General features: G+C 40.3%; 1 protein-coding gene across 1 annotated transcript in view; it reads right to left on the reverse strand.

Annotated features, from left to right (window-relative positions):
- cftr (CF transmembrane conductance regulator) overlaps window positions 1–11,745 on the reverse strand; it is a 49,237-nt gene that overhangs the window by 16,346 nt on the left and 21,146 nt on the right. The window contains exons 11-15 of the mRNA XM_078256486.1: window positions 8,768–8,944; window positions 8,430–8,621; window positions 2,516–2,610; window positions 1,426–1,512; window positions 177–969 (exon numbers count right to left, since the gene is read on the reverse strand). Of these exons, the coding sequence (XP_078112612.1) occupies window positions 177–969; window positions 1,426–1,512; window positions 2,516–2,610; window positions 8,430–8,621; window positions 8,768–8,944 (1,344 nt within the window). The remainder of the gene's footprint in view (window positions 1–176; window positions 970–1,425; window positions 1,513–2,515; window positions 2,611–8,429; window positions 8,622–8,767; window positions 8,945–11,745) is intronic.

Genomic DNA, 11,745 nt, shown 5'->3' on the forward strand with positions numbered 1-11,745 from the left:
ACTACCAGACAATATTATCCAGACAAACTTTAATGTGAAGTAAAGTATATTTTGTTAGTGTTCACATGTAATGATAATGAGGGTGAAGAAAACAATTATTCTGGAAGTCTAAACATAAAAATGTGTCTACTCATGTACTTTAAGATGCCTTGAAAAAGGGTCTACGAAAGCTCTACCTTCATGTCTTCTTCATCCACATCCTCACTAATATCATAAATGCTGTCTTTGGAGAGGCGGCGGGCATAAATGTCCAGCTCGGATACCAGGTCACACTGCGGCGTGATGGACAGCTTTTTTCTGAGGGAGGATTGCATCTGTATCTGCTCTCTGCGCGCATGGCCCTGAGCGTTGGTGATGAACGCAAGGACAGACTGGCGCCGCTGCCCGTTGAGGTGCTGCAACCCATTGTGGTACAAGTTCCCCCTGGGGAGCACCTCCTCTACTTGATCATCCTCGGGTACTACAGAGAATTTCCTCTCAGAGAGTTCACGAACCCCGTCCTCTATCGCCGTGGACTGGGGAGTATTTGTCTGTTGGGAGTTCCCGATGAAGGAGAACTTGCGAGCAGCTGCCAGAGGGTTGAGGATGAGGGACTGTTTGCGTTTTTCTGGGTAGCCATCACCTCCAGGATGGCCTTGGGATCCGGAGACGATCAGCGGAGGAGGTGGCTGGCGGAACGACTGCCGCATTGTCTCTGGGCCTCGGAAGCCAGCAGTTTCATCAATGGAGACCCTGCGAAGAGTTTCTGTGAGGATGGAGCTGCGTCGCTCTGCGTTGATGTTGTCATAAGCTTCCATGCCGAGGAGGAGGGAGCTGAAGTCAGGGCGCTTGTCCTGCAGCTCTGAGAAGGTGCCGTAAAAGTAGCAGTCTCCATTGTGCAGCAGGAGGATTTTGTCTGCTCTTTTGAGATGCTCCAACTTGCTGGTGACCACAATGCGTATCTTGGATGCCATGAGTTTACAGACACATCTGTGCAGTGACACAGAAAATGGAGATTTAAAAATATCAACATTTATATCCTTTAGTTTTTTTTTTTTTTTTATACCAAGCCTGACTGTCAAACAAAGGATGTTTTTATAAGAAATAAGGATGAAGTGTCAAACCAGTACTCAAAATGAATGAGTTACTAACTAATGTGTTATTACCATAACTACGTTCAGCCTTTACTACATAACCAAAATGTTTTTGTCTGCATTTACACTCTAAAAGATTGCCAAAGTCCACGTTATAAAAAGGATAATTCCCTTTTACTCTACTCCCAAGTCCTGATAAGGATGCAATGTGATCAAGCAGCTGTGACTCACCACAGTCAACCAGAGACAACGTGCATCTGAGACAAGAAATAACCTTGACCTTCAACCTAAAACTTTCAGCTTAACCACCCCCACCTCCTCCACATGAAAGACTCTCTGTTGGGATACACACTTCTCAAAGATCTCTTTCTCTGTCACGATGTCCAGGTGGGTGAAAGGTGCATCCAGCAGGTAGAGGTCTGCATCTTTATACACAGCCCTTAGGGAGAAAACACACGTAGGTGAGTTTGTGATGGGAAAAATGTTAACATCAGAGAATTTGAGAATATAGGGAAAATGGAAGGAAAGACACAGAGAAGGGGAGGAACATTTTATTAAAAAACAGCGTAAATGAAGAAGTCGGCTCCCTGTGGGAATAAATCAATTCCAGTGAATGTTAACAGCGATGGCAGATGCCAGGAACCAATGAGTGGCTGCAAATTGATGCCAGGATAGCAAACCAATAAATAATGCATGGGAATAAAGACTGTTGTAACCTACACACTGATTTAATGGAGTAATAGAGCTCTACTAAGGCCGTGGAAAGCCCTCGTCAATTAAAACATCAGACCATTAAACACAATAACTATTGTGTTTGCAGGCAGACAAACACACAGATAAGAATGATAGGGGATGGTTATCAGTGTGGGCAGGTTATGATTATGTTCAGTAGAGGCTCGATTACTTTTAAATGCCATTATGTTTTCATTGACTTACAAGGAATGGAACCTTCTTGGAAGTGATAGTAATGATGATAATAATGACTGATTAGTTTATGGCCCTAAATCTATTGAAACTACACAATGTGTATGCAGCTGATAAAGGTTGCAGAAGTGAGATAAATGCTGTCTGGTGTATTTTACTGTCAGTTATTTTCCATGAGGAGCTCTCTTTGATCCATGCACTGTGGAGCTGCTGACATTTTCTCCCTTTCCTACAAAAAAGGGAATTAAACTCCTATTTCTCATTGAAGCATAACACCACACAATCTAGTAAACAAATTGATGATCTCTAGAAAGCCACAAAACAACTCACTTTCTGCTATATTTATTTCTTCTGAGCTCTTTATCATTTATGTTCTATTCGTGTCCATTGCAAAACACATAAAAGATTGAACAAAGGAAAGACTGTAATTATATCTAATTAACAGAGGTGGAATGCGCTGACGGAAAAGAGGGGTAAATGAGGCGTGCTGTCAGATATTCAGGTGTGACAGGAAGTACCTGGCCAGGCCGAGGCGAGCCCTTTGACCGCCGCTGAGGGTCACGCCTCCTTCAACGAGGTGCGTCTTGTCTTTCTCAGGCAGCAAGGCAAAGTCCTACAGAGGAAAAAAAGGGGTCAGTTATACAAACAGCAAGAGGAACTGTACAATACATACCAGTGAGCTTGGCAAAAAGGCAAAAAAAAACATTGACAGTATTTTTTGGGCTTTTCCGCTTGTAATTTGACAGGACAGCTAGGTGAGAAAGGGGAGAGAGAGGGGGGGGGGGAGAAGACATGCAGGAAATCGTCACAGGTCTGATTCAAACCCTGGACCTCTGCGTCGAGGCATCAGCTTCTATGTAAATGTGCGCCTGCTCTACCCACTGACCCAACCTGGACACAGTCAAACCATCTTTTTAATTTTACCCCTAAACGTCTGACCAAGTATATCGTTGATGCCTAAAATATGGGTAAGGTGCACTACCTGTGTGCTGAATGCTACAGTTACAGAAACTAGGCCAGTGGTTTAAAGATATACTGTCAGCTCAAACATTTATCTACTAATTTAACATAACTTTAGAATGAAAACAACATGATTACCATTAGGATAAAAGTTGATGGTCTTCAATTGGAAGTTCTGAACATGGCAAATGTACAGCTGATGAAATGTTTTAATTAAAATAAAGATTAAATTATTATATTTGCAATATGCAAAGCAGCAAAAATAAAGCTTTGTTGCTTCAATGGTTAAAGCGTGACGCACATATCTCACTTGTGCAAGGTTTGGCACGACAATAGGTTGAACTTACTGAGACTTTTTTTTTTTGTTAGTTTTTTTAAAAGGGGCAGAAAATGGCACCATGCAGTCTCTGGACAAATTGCAGGGTAAAAACTAAATAAATAAATGACTAAATAAATAAATAGACCATTATCTCAGTATGGGCAGTTGCTCTTTCAAACACTTTGAACGGATTAAAATCTATTGTAGTGATCCTTATTGAGTCTAATCTCCACAAAAGATACATCGTTTCAGTTTTATGAAACTGCACCCATAAAAGAACTAACCAAGGTTCATTTTGTTTTCCAGTCCCTCCAGGATTTCGCGATGTCGCGATCACGCCAACCAATCAAGTGAATTTGGTGCGACTCGCAATTTTGACCAATCACCCCAACTTTTCCACACATTTGACCAATAACCTGAAGTTTCCCACGACTTCAACCAATCACAGCAGTCCCACGTGCACTCTGAGAGCCAATGACCAATCGGGAGTGAGAACGGGTTGATCATTTCCTTGTTTTTGATATGAAGACGAGACGTGTGTGTGACTCATTTACCAACAAAACGTACAGCGAAAGACCGTGCAAAACATTTCAGACCGTCCGATACATTTTAACATCAATGTAGACTTTAACGATTTAAAAGTCGCTGAAGTTGCTGCCGTTTCCATCCTGGCCGTCGGCTCTCTGCAACGGGTGGGGCTACTGCTCCTGCTCCGTACCCCCCGCGACTGACGCTTGCACACACACAAACAACACACACACGGTGGATGCAGGAGAAAAAGGAGATGAGACGACACGATGACCTAAATTGAGGAAAGTTACGCTCGTTATTGTAAGTGCAATGATAAGTTAAAGTCAGTACTTTATCAAACCGTATGAATGTGTGTCCCAGCCCAGGTTAGGATAGGAAAATAACTAACAATGTAAAGATCAACAAGCTACTGACATATGTTCAAATTTGATTCATTCAATAAATTATTATTTTTTGTCTTAAATCCACCAGCCATTTTCATATTATACCAACATTTACAGCATCCTGAGCCTTTTTGGTTACTAGGAAAACTCAGCCGGGAGTAATTTTATTCTCCCCAAAACAAGTTTCCTTTTTATTCTGAAAGAACTATACAAAAAAATCCCAACTTTTTTGCAACTTTCACTCAACTTTATTGCAGCAAACACAAAATACATTGCAACTTTTATCTCAATTTTTTAAAAAAGCTCCCGCAAAATCAGGCATTTTGGGCCGCAACAATCTCCAAAAAAGGCCGCGAAATCCTGGAGGGACTGGTTTTCATGGTAATTGTTCTAAGTACTGTGTATGCAAAAAATATGCCAATTAAACACCACCACCAAGACATCTTTTACATGACTTTAACCCTTTTAATTAAAGTAATGTGGTAGAAATTCATGTTCATATGATCAGAGATGTATTGTCCAAGTTGAAACCACACAAAAAGCACAAACCACAGATGGGACAGGCAAATGTCATATAGTGACGTGCGTTCAGTGGTAAATGATAATGAAAATAGACGCCCATACCAATAAGGATGACGTGACGGCACAAGTTTATCATTTAAAAACTTCCTACCTTTTAACGGCAGCTTCCGCTGTCCTGACAGGAGCGCATAGGGGATCAAGTTAACAGGTTGTTTAACAGCTTGTAAAACAAGGCAGCATAGAAAAAAGACTTGCTGTGTGTCTCATGCTGAACAAAAAGCACCTGCCGGGCCAGCAGCTAGAGGCTGGGGGCAAAAGATGAGTTTACAGTGCAAAGACCACCCATGGCAGTCTGTCTGGTGCTTCAGGGGGGCAACAATAGTAAGGAATTACAGTCACCAGCCCACTAAACGCCACGTCTCTGTCTGGATAGATCTGCTCTAGTTGTTAGTCCAGTCTGTCAGGGTTGTCTTGGGGATTTTACCGGTGTCTGCTCTCTTTATTTTAAGTCATTTCTAGCCTCTTGAAGTGATTGATAAGGCAGATCATTGAGAAGATCACTTAGCTTATCACTTAACGATGAGAATTCACTTCTCATTTATATCAGCACAATCTGTCATCACTCTCCTATTGATTAATGGGTCTCACAGAGCAACGGCTAAAACTACAACTACCACAACTAATGATGCTGTCAAAAGTGTAGTGTAGACATTGCTGTTAAAGATTTTAACTTAGGATCATTTTAGGAAACATAAAATGCAGTATTTTTCCAGAGAATCTCAAGTCTTCAATTATGAAAAACCGCCTTAAATGTATTTGATCTGAAATATTATACATTGTGCCTTTCAATAAGAATAATCAGAATGATGCTTTGAAAAATTGAGATGATTTGTAAATATTTTTGTACAAATTGTGTTAGAGATAAAAAAAAATGTTTAAACAGTTTAAAAACGTACCTACTGTCATTCCAGACAGTATGTCTAATACGTGGAAGACATGAAGAAATAGCACATTATTTCACATTGCTTGTTGCCACGACGGACTCCATCCAACAATACATCAGCCCTAACAATGTTTAAAGGGGAGCTGCTTTTCAGAGGCCGTTTTGTCTTTCTTGTTTGTCAGTCAACACTCACAATCAAAGCACCTCCTGTCATTTCCATACAATATACAGCAGAATTGACAGCGCGTCTCCTCTCCACACTGCTTTTGTTATTTCCGTTTCACTGACACCTCTCCTCAAAGACAAAATGGAGGCAGTTGTTGGTCAAAACTGAGGCATTGTCAGTGCCACAGGAGACGGTGCGTGGTAGTAAATAAATATGATGGTCTAACCCTCTGTATGAGCTGCTCCATTGATTTCATTATAAATAATATGAATACAGTGTATTTAAAATATCACCATAATTAAAAAATATCATAAACTTAATGTTTACATAGGTTCCAACAATGTGATTATCAACATTTTCTGAATAGTTGTGGTAGTTTGGCTGTGTAATAGTTTATTACTCAATAGATTGCATAACTATAATGTACTGTACATGTATGTTTATTCCTATTTATTTCCACTGCCAAAGAAAGAATTTTTTGGCTGAGTTTGTTTGTCAGCAGGATTACGGAACTATACTGGCCCTGTTTTCATGAAATTTGGTGGAAGGGCATTACATGGGCCAAGGAAAAAGCCATTACATTTGAGTGGAATAAAATCATGGGGTGGATACACAAATGGGGGTGGCAGTAGCTCAGTCCATAGGGAGTTGGGTTGGTAAACCGGAGTGTAGGGTTGGGTACCTTTCGCATCTGAACCAATACCACTACGTGGAATTTGGTTCCGGTACCCAACGGTACTTTTTTTGGTTCTTTCCCTCTGTAATTACAAAACAATTATTACAGTTGTAAACATAATTCCAAACCTATTTACTTAGAACATTATGTTATTTATTTAGAATATTTTACACTGACAGAAATAAAACAAAAATAAATCTCTCAAATATAAAAAAAAATAATCTCTCCTCCCAAACCCGTCCCTACAACCTATTAAATTGAATAATTATTCAACTTTTATTCTTGTATTTGTATATTATTCTATTTTAGCCTGTTTTATTTTCATCATGACCGTTTTTAATTGCTCTTTAATGTTTCATGTAAAGCACTTTGAATGGCCTTGTTGCTGAAAGGTGCTGCAGAAATAAAGTTGCCTTACAACCTCAGCCTGTCAGTCAGTCCCCAGGGCACAGCAACCACCACTGTGCCTGCTCAGAGGAAGTGTAACGTCAACAGCACCGTGACAGCTTTCGGCTCTCCATTAATATCATATCACAGTGAAAGGTGTCTGCGTGAAGTTTTGAGAAACTGTAACCACACTTGAAGCCGTTTTATCGGCATTGCCGTGACTCACTGTGACTTCAACAAAACTGCAGAGCTGACATAGTTAGCTCCGTCCACGTGCGTGCGTGCCCTTGAGCAAGACTATTATAATAATAATAATCGTGATTTTGTGATTGACCAAAATAATTGTGATTATGATTGTTTTCTTCATTATCGAGCAGTCCTATGTGCAGAAATAATATTACATTACTTCTTTTTACACCATAATAAACACCTACTTTTCTTTCATGTACGCAACATAAGAGTCATGTTTGTTTTGCTCCATAATACAGGCCCAACAAGCCCTGTGATCTGATGATTTGCCTATACAGCTTGTCTGTGTTGTAAACGTCCGTCACCGGGAAACCAACAAGCTCATATTTCATCCCAGTGACATTACGTGAGATTTCCAAAAGCAAAAGAGGAGACATTATTCTGCTGAGGGCACCGTCTCTCAACACTGAGGCTTATGAGAGTGCAAGTGTGTGGTGGTGTGTGTGTGTGTGTATCAGTGTAAGAGACAGAATGTGCAAGCATGCGTGTCTTTGTATGTGTGAGGGACATAATGGGTTTAAATGTGGACTGGGGAAACCTGAACCTTCTTGATGCCTTGCAGAGGCTCCAGACAGACAAGTGAGCATCGGTCAGATGGCATAGATGAATTTATTAGAGAAAACTGCTATGAAACCCAAGTTATTTGTAACTACAAGTAATATTTTGTGACATTTTCATAGCAAAACATGTTGCTACTGTGTGTCACTGATTTATAGTGACTCAACATTGACAAATGTACCTTTCATTTTACTTTTTTGTGTGGCTGGGGCTTCAATTAATGTCAGTTACAATGGATTCCAGTGGTGACAAATTTCCAAGGCCTCTAAATATCTACTGCAGCATTGGACCTGTGTATTAAGTCATATTTTGTTTGTGGGTTTTGAACACTCATGTGGTCCATCTGTATGTTGGCTATGCTCCAAAAGCTTGTGTTTTCAACAAAATATGAGTATTTATATTTATATTTTTGGGAAAACATGAATGTCTGTAGCTCCCTGACCATATTGACTAGATTGTGTAGTCGATTATGCTGCACGAGTTTTTATGGAAAAATTGCTGCCAGGGATAAAACATTGACAGGCTGCACGATTAACCACCTTGAAAATCTCAGCAAAAGAATCCTCTGCTATAACAGAAATGGTTGTATTTGTTTTAGGTTGAGTTTGGAATAAAAAGCAGACAATGTGTCTAGTTTACACGAGCAACAAAAGCCACCATGGTTGAACATACCTACAGAAATCCTCTTCATCTGCAGAATAGTAAAGAAAAAGAAAGAATATAATTAAATAAAGGTACCTCTTCCAGCTGACATGCTTTGATGACAGAGGTGTAGCGGTACTCGTCATATGTCAGGCCAAACAGGATGTTGTCTCGAATCGTCCCGGGAATGATCCAGGAAGTCTGTGGTGAGTAGGAGATGCGACCGCTGTGTCTGATTTTACCCTCCGATGGCACCAACTCTCCCAGGATCATCATGAGCAGGGAACTCTGGAGGGAAAACGCACTGGTCACACTTTATTCTACTACATGTTTATTCTGAGGCATTAAGATGTCACTCTCACATAGAGATGAGTCAGCATGTAGGGTTTCAGTGCCTTGCTCGAGGACACTTTGAGATGATTTATTTGACCTACCTTCCCTGAGCCAGTGGATCCAGCCACCGCCAGCATCTTGCCCTTCTCCAGGTACAGGCTGATGTTTTTGAGAACAGGCGTTACGTAGAGGTTAGTGAAGAAGACGCCAGCATCACCGTTCAGGTGTCCGTTTGCTTTGTTCTCCTGTTTGATCTTTTCAAACAGCTCACCAATGCCCTGCAAAAGAGTTCAAAATCAGAGTCTTTACTGTTTTTAATGGACTGAACGAACACCAAAGACGGCATAAAGCTACTGAAACATAATACGTATTTAGCTATTTCTCCCAGTCCCTGAAGTTTTCCTTTAGTTTTTTTTTTTTTATGTACAAATTCAAAATGTGTAGGTAGATTGAAACATAGAATACAATGTGTGTGCGTCAAATGGTATTTGTATAAATAAGTCACTATTGTATTTTATTAGCGATTTTAAATGATCACTAATATTCTACATAAATAAAGCTCTCAGGTTTTCCTACATTATACTTTATTCTACTATATTAGGATGCAGTGCCCAATGCTTTGGGGCATTGCAGTCTACTTTTACAACACTGTACCATACTATGCTTAAGTACACATCATTCTGTGTGTGTATGTGTGCGTGGCATGTAGTTCATTTGTGTTTTTTCGTTTAGTTTACATAGCTGGCTGTACAGGGCTGAGTGAGTGTGTCGTCAGGCTGTGCTTCGTGACACAGGGCCAAACTGCTGTGAGAAACAAGAGATTCTCCAAAGACATGGGAAGAGCTCCCAAAGTCTCACAATGGCCTTGTTTCACCTCATCTGTCACCGCATCTGTAGAGATTAATGGGTGACACATCACTGTTAGAAAAAGGGAACTCGGCTTGACTGGTCGGCTTAATCATTGACCCCTGTGACATTTTATGGGTCATCGTTCCTCTAATGCCGGGATTTGCTGCGGTTTGTATAGGTTTCTCTGTGCGATTCACAGTCTAATGAGCTGACGTACATGCTGTCAGCAGTAAAGAAAGGCAACACCCCTCCCATTCATCGCAGAATGGCACATTCCAGGAAGAGAAGAAGGCAAGAGGAGAATCTGGGAATTAGGTGAACAACTCCGTTGTTCCGAGTGTTCCCAGCGAAGGCAAAGTTTGGTGACGACACTGGGATAATTAATTATGCAAAGTAACGGAAAAAAACAGAGTTGGATGTTCGCTTTCTCACGGCATTGGGTGGTCAATAAATCACACCTGTTAGACAAAGTTTACAGCCTCTGCCTATAGATAAGATTATACTACCCACTCCCAGTGATGGTGAGAAAGTAACTATTATACCTGTAATGCATGGTGGATTTAGGCTGCAGGAGTTTTAACTTCTCTCTTATAGTAAATGTACTATAACTTGACTGATACTGGATTTATCGGGTCCAATACCAACATTGACATTTAAGAGTCAGATGATGATTCATCAGCCGATAATCTTCTATCTATATCTTTTTTTCAGGTGGAAAGACTACAGATGTAATGGCAACACTGTTTCTACCTTAAACATATCTGATTTCTCTGTAGACATTTCTTGTTCCTTATAGGCTGACATAATGCAATATAGATTTTATCTTTAATAAGCTAATGTCAGGCAATAGTTTGATTTTGTTATGCTCAGCTTACTAAGCACAGGCCACCTGTCACATGTACACATCCATCCTCTTCAAAAGTACCCGTAAACTTTATCATTTTGGAATCATACTTGCTCCAAACTAACTAATATTATGTATTCTGAGATTGCAAAAAATTGTCTTAGTAATTGCATAACCCCAGCTGGGATCAGTTCCTACGCCGCTGCACCCTAAGTGATCTTCACCAGAGTGCATGATGTGGGCATGCAGGGTACCCCCAGGATTCTCCAAGTTACATTTAAGACTTTTTTTTTTTTTTTTTTTTAAATTGTATCTTTATTTGGAATGAACAGGGACATATACCAGCATAGCAACATTAGTAGAAATAACACATGTCCTTCCAGTTTTATTTGTTTTGAGTCCAGAGTAAGTACATCACCAGTCATCCAGGCATACGGGCCAAATGAAGTATAGTCATGGATCGTGGATCAGATGACGTTCATCCTTTGTGTTGCCCATTCTCCTCCATTAACTTAGATTTCACAGCAATTGTGATAGATTAGCATCAGTAGGTACTCATTATCCTCTTAAGGACAGTACTGACAGTTAGTAGTACACTGTATGTTAATGCAGTAATTAATAGTCAGACCCAGAATAAACAGAGCCAGATGAGGTCCACATGTTCACTTAGAGAGAACTCTGAAGCAACTAAAGTATAGATAGAACAGGTTATATGAAACTATGTACAGGAACCAGGGTGGCCGCCTGCGGTTGCTGTCATAGAAATAATCATCAAAAACAGTCAGAAATTAAATAAGTAAATTACAAAACAATATTACCAGTGAGATCAAATAAAGTCTGTTCTCGTGGGGGCTATGAATGAAATCCAGTTGTTCCAAATTTGGTAAAATTTGTCCTTTTGGATTCTTAATTGGTAGGTCAATTTTTCCATCCTAAATATCTCTAGAGTAGTTCCAATCCAATCATCCAGGGTAGGCTGGATCAGGCTTAACCATCTCCTTGTAATTGTTTTACTTTCCACCAAGAGTAATTGCATCAACTTTATCTCGCTCCTACGTTCCAAAAAAGAGACGCGACCCAGGTACAGAACATCAAAGCTCAGAGGTATTTGAGTGTTAAAGACCGTGTTTAAGGAAGCCTGGATACCCCTCCAGAAAACATTTAACTTGGGGCAATCCCAGAATATATGATAATGGTTAGCAACAATCGAGCCACATTGTCTCCAGCATGGCATATGTGCACCTTTATACCTCTCCTGATAGGGTGTCTTGAAATATCTAATAACATTCTTCCAGCAATGCTCTCTCCAGCTCATGGAGTTGGATGTTGTCCACTGGAAGGACCAGATATTGACCCACGCCTCCTCAGAAATCTCAAGCCCTGATT

This window comes from Sander vitreus, chromosome 8, assembly GCF_031162955.1.
Source record: "Sander vitreus isolate 19-12246 chromosome 8, sanVit1, whole genome shotgun sequence".
In the NCBI taxonomy this organism is placed as follows: Eukaryota; Metazoa; Chordata; class Actinopteri; order Perciformes; family Percidae; genus Sander; species Sander vitreus.